The 14,322-nt window shown below is 38.9% G+C and overlaps 1 protein-coding gene across 2 annotated transcripts; it reads left to right on the plus strand.

The window, feature by feature from the left end:
- The first annotated feature begins 6 nt into the window (after positions 1-6).
- Positions 7-13,947, plus strand: VDAC2 (voltage dependent anion channel 2). Of its 2 annotated transcripts, none has more exons than XM_027700065.1 (9): positions 7-108; positions 3,989-4,060; positions 5,069-5,118; positions 7,123-7,275; positions 7,364-7,416; positions 7,864-8,091; positions 9,289-9,439; positions 10,339-10,396; positions 11,119-13,947. In XM_027700065.1, the coding sequence occupies exons 2-9, from the start codon at positions 3,994-3,996 to the stop codon at positions 11,208-11,210; spliced, it is 852 nt and encodes a 283-aa protein (XP_027555866.1). In that variant the 5' UTR covers positions 7-108; positions 3,989-3,993; the 3' UTR covers positions 11,211-13,947. The 2 variants fall into 2 exon arrangements, with proteins under 2 accessions (XP_027555866.1, XP_027555867.1); XM_027700066.1 differs by lacking the exon at positions 7-108 and adding an exon at positions 3,678-3,696.
- Positions 13,948-14,322: the final 375 nt, after the last annotated feature.

The raw sequence follows: 14,322 nt of genomic DNA on the forward strand, positions 1-14,322 counted from the left end.
CGGTGTCTCCTTCACTTCGCCCTCCAGTGCCCGCGGCTGCAGCAGCGCGGCCTCCGCACGGCCCGACCCCGCACCGGCCCCTCTCCGCCACCAGCCCGACACACGCAGGTGCTGGCCCGGGCCGACACCGGCCACGCAGGGCAGGGGAGGGCGGGTGGGGCTCGCCCGGCGGCGAGCGGGGCTGGGGCCGCGCGGGCCGGTGTTGGCGGGGCCGAGGGCGCGTCCCCGGCGCCGGCGGGTGCCGCGGGCGGGGCGGGCGGGGGGCTCTCGGCGGTCGCTGTCCCCGTGTTCCTGGGGTCGGGCCCGGTGCGTGAGCGCGGCGGGCGGAGGTCGGGCCGGGATGCCCAAGATGGCCGCGCGGAGCGGGTTCACCTTGCGGCGGGGCGGGCGCGCCTGGCGCCGGGCCTGGGGCGACGATCGGGCCGGCCCTGCTACCGCACCCCCGCTCTGCCCTGCGCTCCCTTCCCCTGGGGAGGCGCTGCGTTACTGCCCCTGCCTGCGGTTCTCAGTCCGTAGTGCATTTCCAGGCGTTCTCCCCTTAGTCTGTGCACTGGCCTGGCCAGGGTTAGGCTTGCGTGTCCACCTCCGAGCTGAGGTAGGGAGACAGCTAATGCAAGGGGAAGGAGGTGGATTTTCTCTTTTTTAAGCTGTATGTAGTATCCCTGTAAGCCAGAAGGTCAGAGTGTGTCCTGTGTATTTTAACAAATTTTGCTTTAAGTAATCTCATTTTTTTCTGTTGCTGTTTACTGGGATACTGAGATAATTTGGGCATAGTTATTGCTACTTTTTAAAATTACATGAGTCCCTTTTTTTTTCTTTAGTAACCTGATCTGGCTTCTGGTCTGATCTTCAATATTCTGAGATCTTAAAATTGTTAGAAATCTTAATAGAAGTCTGTGACATTCCTTAATTATAGGGTGTGAAGGAAAACAGTGATGTAATAATCCTGATAACGTTAATACATTTTTCTGTTCTTGGGGTCATTCTTTTTTCTTTTTATGGGAGAAGAAAGCATGATTTTGGCTCTTGAGTAATAGATTAATTAACCTTTATCTTTTTCCTTCCCGTGGCCTGAAACAAAGATTAGGGTGGAGCTCTCACTTGTTTCAAATATATTCAGTAATTCAAGTAGATTATTTCTTAGTTATTTTTACAACAAACATCCAGTTGCTAAGTGGTACTTATATTTTAGTCACTTCTAATTAGTTGTTTTTAAGTGAAAGACTCTTCAAAATTGGGTTGAAATTTACTTTTGATTATAAGAATTTGCAAACCTAGCTAACATTGGAAGACACAGGATTGATTTTTTTTTTTAATGGCCCTGTTTTCATTTAATGAATATTCTGATGGTGACACTGGTTTATCGGGGATTTAGTATATTCAAAATGAACTTTTGGTTTCCTCTTTTGTCCTTGTCTGTCCCTGTTAGTATAGAATTTGAGCAGCAGCGTGGCAGTTGTACTGTTTAAACTTTTTATTACAAAACTTGCGTGTGTAGGCTAGAATGTCTGACAAATACTGGCTAGTTTCCTTGTAGTGGGAAGAATGCTTAACTAGGCCTGATAAAGTGGCAGCATCCTCTTTACTGTAATAATCCTTTGAATTTTGACATGGATACAAGTTTGTTAACTTCTCAGGACATTTCTGCTTAGCATAAATCTCTCGTCTGTAATGGTTATTTAGTCAGATTGGAGACATTAAAACAAAAGGGAAAAGCTCATTTATTTGCACTCTAAAATCATGTCTATGCTGAAGGCTAATATAAAATTTTAAAAATAAAAATAATTATTCTTTTTAAGATGCTAGTTAGAAGTGAGATCTGTTCATTAAAGGAAACGTAACTAGACCTTCTTTAAAATATTTTAAACTGCTAAAGAATTGTACATTTGCTGTACAGTAGAAATGTAGAAGGGCTAGAGCAGTGTTCCCACGCTTCCTTGTAATTTGGTCAATTATCTGCTTCACTTTATTGAATAAATAATAGGAACCATTTAATGGCTTGTCACTGGGATTAGGATCTGTTCTATAAACTTGAACTTGGGCTAAACCTTTTTAAACTTCACATGCTCTAAGTAATTTTCATGTCTTTTTTAAATTTAACATTTAATTTAACTCCCTGGAAAAACAGACTTGTTTTAAGTTTTTGAGCAAGGTAGATAGATGTCTTCCTGTACTGACCTGGTTGTAGAGTTTAGATGTCTTTGCTGAAGGAAGCTTTTTGTTTGGGTGTTTTTGTTTTGTTGGAAAACTGCCTTATGAATTGTACAAAGTTAAGGAGCAGTCTTGTCCTTTCCATTGATTGTGGAAATAGTTTGGTGGTTTTGGTTTTTTTTTTTTTTTTTTTTTTAATAGTAGCAGTTCATACAATTAGGCTGTATATAGCAGGTGTAATTAGGGTTTGGGTTTTTTTCATGTGGATGCTATTCTGTAACAACAGTCTGCCTAATGGTGTGGTGCCCTGAAGGCATTTTTTTTCTAAATTGGATATTCCAGGAAAGTTTTCCTTGATATAGATAAGGCTGTGAAAAGATGAGAAGAAATGGTTTTCAGAAGGGGAAAAAAAAGGCTTGCCTTGATCCTGTATTAATGAGTACACTTTAGGATCTTGTTTAGATTTGCAGAAGATAAGCAGTCCTATAGCCAGATGATGGAAATTTAAATATTGGTTAAAAGTACTGTATAAAAATGAAGTAATCACTTTTGCTTTCAGTTGGAAGTTCATGTGTGAGAATACTGCCCTTGTTATTTTTCAGGTTCTGAAGATACTTTTTCATTTACTTCGAAAAAACCCTAAACCCCCTAAAACCCTACCACAGAGAGCAGGATAAACAGTCAATTATGTTAATCTGACTTTCTCTGCTAAACAAATGTGACCAATCAGTTTGAGTAGATAAGATTTTTGTTTGCTTGTGTTTGGCCTTTTCATGGCCTTATCTAGTTAGCTGCATTGTTCCCCCGCCCCTTCTCCCTCCTTTCTCAGCATGGGGAGAGTTATTAATATGCTGTTTTCTGTAAAAATACAGGGCCTCTGTAGCAGTGGCCTTTTGCTGTTGAAATCATGAGAACACAGTCCCCGAAGAAAGGTGCTGATAGAGTGTATCTTCGCAGGGAGGAGAGTGATACAGGCCGGGGTGAGACCTTAGCTTAGTGTCTTCCATCTCCCATGCCGGGCCGGGGCATAGGTCATCTTGAGCGACAGATTCTCGGACAGCCACATTGCCAGAGGCAAGGGACTGTCAGAGAAAGGGACTCTATAGAGAGCTTTTCTCACAAGAGAGCTTTTCTCACCGACCTAGCACTCCTCCTACTTATGTGTTTTAAACAAACAAGAAAACCTCCCAAATTTAAACTCTTGCATGCTATAGGGAGGAAAAACTTCAACAGATTGATTGCTAGTTTGGCATTAGTGTTCTTTTTTAATTTAAACATTTTTATATGTGTTTCTGTATAATAAATATAAATAATAATGGCATGTCTGCCATATAAAATGTGGGGCGAAAATGATGTTGTGGAAGAGATATGCCTTCTTTTTACAGTTTCATAAATAAATCTTGTAGGATTTTCAGGTAGTTTTCATAGACATGTGTCAAATTTGACTTTGTAGAACTTCACAGAATTAACTATTTGCATTATAGTTTTTTAGATGTACAGTTTCTGGGTTTTTGGTGGTAACTGTGCCAACTCTGGAAATGTAAGGTATTAGTTTATTTCTGGTAATTAAAGGTGCGTCGAGAAATGGACTTGAAAATTTAAGAACTGGGTGGTCTTGTAATGTCTCCTCTCTGAGAAAACATCTCACATTCACAGTGACCTTCACTGAAAATATGTAGGTGTTTCACAGAACACTGTAATTGTGTAAGCCATTATATCCATTAACTGCCTTCATATAGATGAAACCGCCTTAAAGAGTATCTTGAGAGAGTTGTGGTAGCATTTTTTTGTGTGCAGTGGAAAAAGGTTCACTATTAATTAGCCTTTTACCTTTCAGCTCCAATGGCGATTCCTCCGTCATACGTAGACCTTGGCAAATCTGCCAGAGATATCTTCAATAAAGGATATGGTAAGAATAGTACCTTTTTTTAAATGCAGTGTTTGAGGTGCAACAATGAATTGCCTTTTTAAAATTGTATGTAAAATGGAATGCTTAAATGCCCGTATTTCTGAGAAGGGAGAAGGTGTGCTGTTTTTATATCATTGCAGTCAATTAACATTGTTGGAGGCTTTTTGTGGGCTGTTTTGATGTGAAGTCTGTTAAATTTTACTGCTCTAGCCATGTAAATGTCAGAGGTGTACAAGTATGCAAGCATGTAAGCAGCAAGTGTAGTTTAATTTAGGAGTACACTTTGTTTACCGGTCTGTCTGTGCCACAACATTTGCTGATGAAGAAAAGGTTATATACCGGTGTAATGTTATAGCCTTTTTTGGAATAGAAAGAGGAAAGGCTATTGGGATAAAGAATCATTCTACATTTTGAAATTATTTAATACCAGACAGTTGCATAGTTAAATTATTCTTTGTTACAGTGCTGTTTCTTTCTGGTCTTTGGGAATGCATGTGGGGGCTTTTTCACCAAGACTGTTGCTCAGCTGTAGGGATAACAATGTGAATTGACACTCCCATAAAATCTACTTATATTACAGTTCCAATAGTTGTGTATTACCCAGTGACTTCACTTTTGTAGAGTTTTACTTGGAGATGTTCTGTCTTGGTGCTGAGAGGAAATGTAAACAATGCCATTCCAGGAGCGGAAAATTATGTATTTCCTCTGTCACTAAGTTTATTCTTGGAAGCCATCATTTGGTAGTTAAATGTACAGTGTACAACTGAGAGGCTACTCCCCACTTTCTGTGTGGTGATGATTGAACAGAACTTCCAGCTTGCTTTGGAGTAGCTTCCTTAACTGCTGCAGCATCTAAAATTTGCGTGTTGCTGAAGTCAGTCTATAGTTGTTTATTTATATGTATGTATGTGGCACATTGCTGAGACTGCTTGGAAGACCAGCTTCTTGAAAAATGTGCAGGGCCTTAGTTAAGGCCTAATCGTGTAACTTTGACTTTTATTTGTTAAGGTTTTGGGTTGGTGAAACTGGATGTGAAAACAAAATCTGCAAGTGGAGTGGTGAGTTTAAATAACTTTTATTCATTATGTTTTCTTTCTGGATATGTTCTGTTATTTAGTTAGAAGGGATGCTCTGCAGATGCTGTTAAGTATTTTATAGATTTTATAAATGATAAACTTCTGGTGTAAAATAATTTCAGAAGCCCCTAAAGATCTGAATGTAACAGGGGTATTGCACTGTATAGTAATCTTGGTAAGATAAAGGGGTTTGTTAGTCGTCCCTGGTCTTAAGTCTGAAGGTGAACAAATAGCTGACAGATTTTTATGGTATTTTAATATACTGATTATAGTGCCTTGTGATGTTGATTGTATTTGGTGGAAATTTCTGCCATCTTGATGCTTGTTATGAAGTAGTTGGCATTGAATTAGCATGTTGAATCTTTGGCTCTGCTGAGTATTGAAGTGTTGCGGTAGTGTTCCATGCAAGATGTCTTTGTCATGCAAGCAGTGGCCCCTGTAACTTTTATAATTTCTAGATATAAAAGTAGATTTGCAAGATATAAAAGTAGATTTTTTTATTTTCCCCTATAACTGGAGCTTTAGCAGTGTAACTTGCTGTTAGAAAAAAGATTCCTGGGTTATATGCTCTGCTTTTTCCAGAGGTCTGTATCCCAACTGAAGCACAATTTGCAAGAGCCCTGTTATAGATGTAGGTGGTGGTGTTCTAGCTTGTGCTTTTCAAGAATGCTGGTTATGCTGGTAAAACTCTCTGAAAAATCTAAGCCCTAATGTGAATCCCATATCAGTTATAAGCCATTCTTCCCAGGAGGACAAAGTGCTGGCATGAATGTACTGGAGATGTTTTAAAGCAGAGATAAGAGGTAATAATTTGCTGCTCCTGAAGCTATTGCCACAATAGTGTGAGTCACACAGACCTGTATAGTAGGAGCAGCACAAAGCAAGAAGTTAAACCTGAAGGTATTTGTGTAGTCCCTGCCCCTTCCCAAGAAATAGACCTTACTAGAATTATGTAACTATGTGGATAGTTTAGGGGTCCACTAACATAACACAAATAAATACCTTGGACATGGTTAAATTTGATCAGCCAGCATTAAAGAACAGTCTCATGCATGTTTGCTCTCTGCTCTCTGGGCTTGGACTGTCAGAGTGCTTAAGGACTTATGATTTTAAATTTGTTTTTCCTTCTGGGGGAGGTGAGTGTGAGAAGTTTATTTGAAAATAATGTTGTGCATGGAGGAAGACAGATAAAAATTTTTATTTATATGTTTTAGGAAGTTGAAATAATCAGCTTTTTAAGTCATAAGGGCAGTAATATTTCAATGGAAAGAACTCTTTAACATGTATCGTAAAACCTGGCTTCCACTTCTGCTATGTATTGCCTTTAGTTTCTGAATAGTGGTACATAGAAACTGTTCATTTTGTTCTTTGTGAGAATCCAAATAGTGAGAAACATCAGGGACTAAGTCCTTTTAATAAAGAGATGTGGGTGATATTGGTAACTTCTAAGTACTTTGAAGAATTCCAGGTAAGTCCATACCATACCATAAAACCAGACTGTTCCCTGAGCTCACTATTCAAACATGAATGTTACCCCTGTGTGTCATGAAACCAAAGTGCCAGGGAATTTTATAGATGTCAGTAAATACGTGTGTGCCTGTGGCTGGCGTGAAAGGCTGGTGTGTTGGTTAGACTAATAACTCTCTTTAAAAATCAATCAAAAATCCAAACCAAACAAAAAACCAAACCACCCACTCCCAATTTGAAAAATGATGCCATTCTGTGACATTTTACAGTTGTCTGTAATTTATCTTTGGGGATGGTTGACAAGAAAAATGGAAAAAAACCCCATATGCAACCCTGTACAGTCTGTAATATTGGCAGGAACACTGCAGTTGAGATGGGGACTAGGGAAGTTCTTCTTCTCCCTCTACAAGTTGTCTACTGATTGTCGTATACTTGTATAGAATAACAAGATCTTAGTGTTTGCTGCAGAAAACACTGTATAATGCTTTCAGGATCACATGTATCTTCTGTCCCTTTTAGGAATTCACAACATCTGGTTCATCGAACACAGACACTGGAAAAGTGAATGGGAGCTTGGAGACCAAATACAAGTGGGCTGAGTATGGGCTGACTTTCACAGAAAAATGGAACACAGATAACACTCTGGGAACAGAAATTGCAATTGAAGATCAGGTAATAGATTAGGAGAGTATTTATTTGTTTTACCTATCTAACAGAACAGAACTTACAGCTTTATCTTCTCTTCTCCCCCTTCAATTAGCTTGCCAAAGGCCTGAAGTTGACATTTGATACAACTTTCTCACCAAATACAGGGTAAGAATTGTTAACCTGTTTACCTTACTTAGGGCAGTAACAGCTGGTCTGTGGTACTGACAGAGCTGTTTGTATGGTTTGCTATTGATCCAAATTAGCAAATCCCAACGCTAAAGGATTGTGCTATTAATTTTATTTATTCTACTCTCATTACATCACTGTGGGGTTAGTATTGTACATTTCACAACAGCCCACTTCACTTATTGTCTGGGATAGAATACTTGGAAGATTGCAGGAGGCATTCAGCTGCTGCTGCCTTTATCAGAAAATGCCTGTTTGCAGTAGCCCCATGTGCTCTGGATGGGCTGCCTGTACTTCTGCCGTGCCTAGGGGCTGCATGTGCGTGGCGTTTAGATACATTGTGTAGAGTCATATGGCTTGAATTTTGCAGTTCATTGAGGAAGATCATGTATGCCTTGTCTTAAGATAACTGTTTCTCTGTTTCAGAAAGAAAAGTGGTAAAATTAAGTCAGCTTACAAACGTGAATGCGTAAACCTAGGTTGTGATGTTGACTTTGATTTTGCTGGACCTGCAATCCACGGTTCAGCTGTCCTTGGTTATGAAGGCTGGCTTGCTGGTTATCAGATGACTTTTGATAGTGCCAAATCAAAATTGACAAGAAATAATTTCTCTGTGGGTTACAAGACTGGAGACTTCCAGCTGCACACTAATGTGTAAGTACTGAAAATTTTGTCCAGATTTACAGAAGCAGGCTTTCTCTACCTTTCCTTCTAGTCAAAATAGAAATGCTTGAAATATCAACAGGTGCTTACAAGGCCATTAAATGGAGTGCATTTTTCAATAGGAAACTCTAAATAAATGTAAAAGATACTTTGTATTTCTCTTTTTCAAAACAGTAAACACCTGTGACTTGTTAGCACTTGCAGCAGGATACAGTTCGCATAATATTGAAGTACATGCCAATTGGAAGTGCAGTAGTTCAGTTATGCAGAACTGATCATAATGCTTTTTCCAGCTCTCCTATTACATTGAATTAATTGTATCAGACTACAATTTAAGGACAGCAGATTTGTTAGAAGTAGTAATTAGTGTTGCACTGTTTAAGCAGGTAAGTAGTAGCTGCTAGGGCAAGACTAGAGCTTTGCTTTTGGACTTTTTGAGTAGGTTCATCTTCTTGACTGTCAGGAATGAAGAGTGCATAAAACAGTGTAACTAAACAAGTGTAAGACATCTTGTTTATGAAATTTCAGACTTGCTGCCTTTAGATCTAATGTGCTTCGGAGCAAGCTCGGAAAAACCTGCTGAAAAACATGGTTTTTCAATCTAGGTTAATAAAAATTGGTGGAGTTCTAGTGCATTTAGTTAGGTAGAAGTTTGTGCTTTTGGAGGGGAAGGATGGGGATTGTGTCTGTCCAAATTAATGAAAATTGAGGAGTATGGGAGAAAACTACAAAATACGATATAGTCTGGCATTTAAGAATTCCATTTCAATTTACTAATATAAAACATTGTGACAGATTTTTTTAAAAAGTCGTTTAATTCTTTAGGATTTTCGTATGTATTCAATAGTCATGAATTCATAATGGCCATTTTATAACTAACTTTTATCCATCAGTTTCATAAGGATGCGATCTGGAATTTTGTTCAAGGACTTTATTCAACAGTAGCGTGAGAATTGCAAGTAATACAAAGTAGCACTCTGAAATACCTCTTTATTTCCATGAATTATTGCAATTTAACAAAGGCTTTAGGGCAAAATTAATCTCCCCTTCTCTTGCCAAAAAATGGGAAACAACTCAAACTTCTGAAATTTTAATTTAAATAAAAATTTGAAGTAGTAAAAAGAAGGGAAAAAAAAAGGGGAGGGTATGGTAATAAAGGAAACTTAACTTTATTCTTAATTTGTGCAGCAATGATGGTTCCGAATTTGGTGGGTCAATTTACCAAAAAGTGAGTGACCATCTTGAAACTGCTGTAAACCTGGCTTGGACAGCAGGCAGCAACAGCACTCGCTTTGGCATTGCAGCTAAATACAAGTTGGATTCCACTGCTTCTATCTCGGTGAGTGTGGCTGTAACCTGAAGGGTTGTGCTGAGTTCAGTGTATTTTCAATGTTTGCAAATCTATGTGCTATTAGTACAGAGAAAGGTAGTGAAGACTTGTAGGAATTACTCTTAACCATCCTGGCAGTTATAATAAAACCAGCAGTATTTAAATTCTGTAATGTCTGCAGAGTCTCTCAGAACCTGTCTGTCAAATGCTGGGTCTACTTGAGAGTCTTACTGTGTTTATTAAAAGAAAAACACAATGGGGAAAAAAACCACCCTTCATGTCTAGTTCTGTAAGTTTACAGAATTTCTTTAAAACTAGTTTTTGGGGAGCTCTGGTACGTTCTCATGGTAAGAACTCCTTGCAATAGTGATTAAAAAGGTGATAAGCACACCAGTTTTCTGTACATTACAAAGTTAGGATTGAACCTGGATCATTGGAATCATCCTGCCGTGGAAGTGATGCAAAGTGAGAGAAATAAGTTCACATATTGTTTATGATATGTGGAAATAAGAAAATTTTTGCTGCTTGGCTGATTGGACTTTTAATGCTAATTCTTTTGTAATTATACGAACATGGATGTTTCTTCTGAAGTGCCATGTTTTGGGAGACTGGTAGTAAATGCCTGTGGCCTTCTGAAAAAGCAGAAGTGGGGAAGTTCACCTGCAAAACCACATTTCAGTAACAGTTCTCCATGTTCTTAAATATGTTACTGCTTCAGCTGCAAGTACAGGGACAAGGGCATAATCTTGAAGGAGAGAATTCAGGAAGCAGAGAGGTATTGAAAGAACAGGTAAAATTTGGTTAAGCTGATAATGGCAGTGTTGCCATAGTTATTCTAGTTTCTAAATTATAACAAAGAAATAATTAGTTACCTTTCAATTGCTTTTGTCTTGTTTTTTTTTTAATAGGCAAAAGTGAACAATTCTAGTCTAGTTGGAGTGGGTTACACCCAGACGCTGAGGCCAGGTAAGAGTTATCACATGAATTATGTCACATATATATCTTTAATGCATCACAAAGAAAAACTGATCTATGCATTTATATGCAACTGTTTTCCTTCTTCAGAATAATTTTGTCTTGAAGGCAAAGTAGATGTTTTACAGTAGGTCATGTTGCACATCGAACCTTTATCTAAGTAAGACAAAATCCATTTTATCTAATGGTATTAATGCATTATATTCCTCATTGATTTGTACAGGAGTGGACTGTATTGCGTTTGACAGCTTAACCTGAGGCTAGGCAAAGCAAGTTTTCTTTTTTGGCATTGTTTTCTCCAATCATACGACACTGAATGATAGCAGGTCTTGAAAGAACGATTAATTGTCAAAAAAACACACTTTCTGCTCTTCATATTTAGTAAAAAAAACGTCCAGAACTTAACTTGTTCTGACCTCGTGTCTGTCCACAATTTTCCTCCTCCTTTGCACACCTTAATGAAGGAAAGGAGAGCTCTTGTGTATTTAGCAATTAGAGACTTTGTATATCCACTTCATAACACAGTGTTTACAAAAAGCATCTAGCTTAGTTCACGTGACTAACTTTCAGTGGATTTCATGGGTAAATATATTCTTCTGTAAAAAAAGTAATGAAATAGAAAAAGAGCTACAACTGGGACTGGTAGTGACAGAGGTTGGGTTGCATAAAAGCTACTGTGTGTGTTGTAAATGTGCTGCTTAAAAATCTTACAGGTGTGAAGCTTACACTGTCTGCCCTGATAGATGGAAAGAGCATCAATGCTGGTGGCCATAAACTTGGTCTTGGCCTGGAATTGGAGGCTTAAAAAGGTGAAGAAACTGCTGCAGAGAAGGGATATCAGAAGAATTTGGCCTTAAAATGTATTTCCAATGTGACCAGCAGGCTTTTTTTTTCCAAGAAGGATGACCTAGAACAAGAGCTGTATTTGAAGTATTTAGACAGTTACTTGTTAGCTGGTTTCTAGTTAAATTGGTTACCCATCTAGTTAAAATTCTGCATTAGTGCAGTCACTTAAACATTATTTAAATGTATTTAACTGTTTAATGCGCTACCCACAAATAATGAAATAGACATTTATGAAAACTGTACAATTGTGTGCATGTTTGTTTTTATGTTCCTTTTAACATTCGATATTGCCATTGAATGAAAAATGGATCAGTGGATGTTTTGAAATGAGGTCAACAATTCTGTTGAATCACCTGAAGTAGAAATATATTTGGTATCCCAAGACAAATTATGAATAAAACAAGTACACACACATACTTGTGCCTCAGATATTTTAAGAGTCAAGATATGAGGGTAGTGCTCAGTTAAGTTTTAAGTAATCCAAGAAGTAGTGCTCTGTACCTCTGTGCAATTAAGGACCCCCACCCATGACAATACTGAGTATAGGTGAACAGTTGGATTCCTCAAGGAAGTTGAATGTGCTTTTCTGTCAGGTAAGGTTTGTCGTGACACAATGGTTTAATTCCCCCTGTGTTCCACAGGCAAGATGTACTGTGTCCCTAGTTGGCCTCCTGATGCAAAGAGTGCAGATCAATGTACTTGGCACACTGAGACATATAAAAACTGCTCCTTAAAAAACCTCACCACAAACACACCTTTGCTTATACTTGTATGAAGTGAGATGTATCTCTGCAATTGAATGTAACAGTGTAATGGTTTAACAGCCTGCTTATCCCAACTGCTGTGAGAGGTTTCTGCTTAAAATGACTGAAATAAAGACAATTTTAAATGGAGATGGAGGAAAATGCATCTGATCTTGCTTTCCCTTTAACAAATAAATCCTGGCAGGTATCTGTTTTAAATCTAGAAACATACAGAATAATGGGAAAACTCATGTTTTTCCAGGATAGTATTGAGAGAGAATGAGGGATATTTGGTCTGTGAACCTAACAGCCCCTAAGGTCAAACATAACTAGCTAACTAGCTGTGAATGCTTTTAATGTGGAATATATTAAATACATGTAGTTGCACTGCTTATGTTTTAAGAATGGTGACCTACTGAGTTCAGGAGAGTGCCAGGAGCCCACTTAGAGTCTCTCAGAGCTGAGAAGTGTCTCTTGATAGTCTCTCAGTCTGTGGTTCACAGCAGCTTCCTTCATAGGGCAGGTGGCTGGCTTTTGATCAGAGAGCTTTCTCTGGTTTGATACTGGATTACACTTACTGCCCATAAAAGTCCCAGTGATTTGCTCAAGGCCTTGTTCCATCCCCCACTTGCCCTCTTACTGAAATTCTCACGTGAAGTACTTCATTGTGAACTGCCTGTGTTTAGGCTTTAGCCGTGGAGTAGCTGAGCGTCTTTGCAGAAGACAGAGCAGAGCTCAAGCTTCCAGCTCAGGCTCTTGAGCAGGCTTACCAGTGTGTTTGACTAGTTTTCTTACTCGGAAGTACAAACACTTTATCATGTACTACTGTTGTCACTAAATGCCCTCTCCTGAGGAGCATTTCCACCTCTTACTGGTGGAAGAAGCATGTAAGGTGCAATTTGTTGCTCTCATTGCATGTTAAGGTCCGTAATACATATTTTCAGTTTGAGGTGTTTTTATGTGCTAGACCACATAAAAGCTGGAGACCACGCAGCCAGTCATTGAATTTTAGTACCTATTCTCTTTTTAGTATAACCATCTTTGTGTGCCTGTATGCATTGTCCAGCTGTAGCACCCAGGCAAATAAGGGACTGCATCTTTTGCTTATGAATGATGCCTTGTTTGCATCCTTAAACCAGCGTAGCTGCAATACTGATGTTTCTCAGCTTTTGATAGGACTGTAATGGTCTGGCAGTAATTTTATTTTTTTTTTGGTAGTGGTATTTTGTAGGTTTTGGGATTTTTTTGTTTTTTTAGAAACAAGTACTCTAACCCTTTTCTTCACTACCTGTTCCTCTAGCTGTTTTTTCCCTGAGGTCACAAAATGGATAAGTGAAATAAAAGCACATATTGCAGAGTTTCTCTTCCACTCTTACAAATGAGTAATGGAAAACTTGAACCTACTCATTTTACTCTCTTTTTATGTGCGTGACTTTACTAGTCCTCAGCCTTTAAACCTTAAGTAGTGTTATTTGTTATAATGCTGATAGGCAACTGGAGAAATAAAGGGCTCTGCAGTAGTTAAGAGAACTGTGAAAATATGAGATTTCCTAATATATTCTGTCATAAATCACTACTTTGAGCATGAAAAGGAAGTTCAGTGTCTATTTCTTGACATCTGTCAAGGCTTATAAAAATGGCCTTCAAACTTTCTTTTCAACTGTTACAGAAGCTGGTGGTGTATTTGAGTTTTGTGGTAAGCGATGTTGGTAGTTCCATTTTATTAAAACATGTAAAAAGCCTTAATTATAACTTTCAGTGCCAGACAGCCTTTGCTCAGGTGTCATTCTGAATAAAAAAATCCACTTGAGATAACCAATGACCAGAACATCATTCTCCATCTTGTTTGTGTGAACTGTAGCATTGCATTTGGTACAGCTGGAATAGGGGTTGTCTGTGTATATTGCAAGGGGACTTAATCACGCTTTCATAAATAAAAATCCTTTCACATGAGATTATGGTGCCCTGGATTTCACAAGTTACTGTCTGAGTGACCTGAACATTTATGTTCTCCACGTTGGTTCAATTAACCTTGCACTCTTCACATGGTTCAGCTGGGGTGCAGTATATTCCTAAATCTGCCTCTTGCACACTGCAGTCAGTCAAAACCAGGAAATTTGGAACTATTTGGAAATGGGCACAGAAACCTTTTGTCCCTGAGTGTTGGGACACAGGTTTTTACCTTTCCCTTGGCTCTGGATAAAGCCAGGCAGCAGTAAGTGTGCTTGCTGCCCTCTAATGTCCTGTTCTGGTGTTTGGCTTATTGCTGCAACAGTCCGTCAGCTGGGCACAGATACCTTTAAATCCATGGTGACTGGGGAAGCAGAA

This window comes from Neopelma chrysocephalum, unplaced genomic scaffold (genome assembly GCF_003984885.1).
Source record: "Neopelma chrysocephalum unplaced genomic scaffold, ASM398488v2 Primary Assembly neopelma1_143, whole genome shotgun sequence".
Classification (NCBI taxonomy): domain Eukaryota; kingdom Metazoa; phylum Chordata; class Aves; order Passeriformes; family Pipridae; genus Neopelma; species Neopelma chrysocephalum.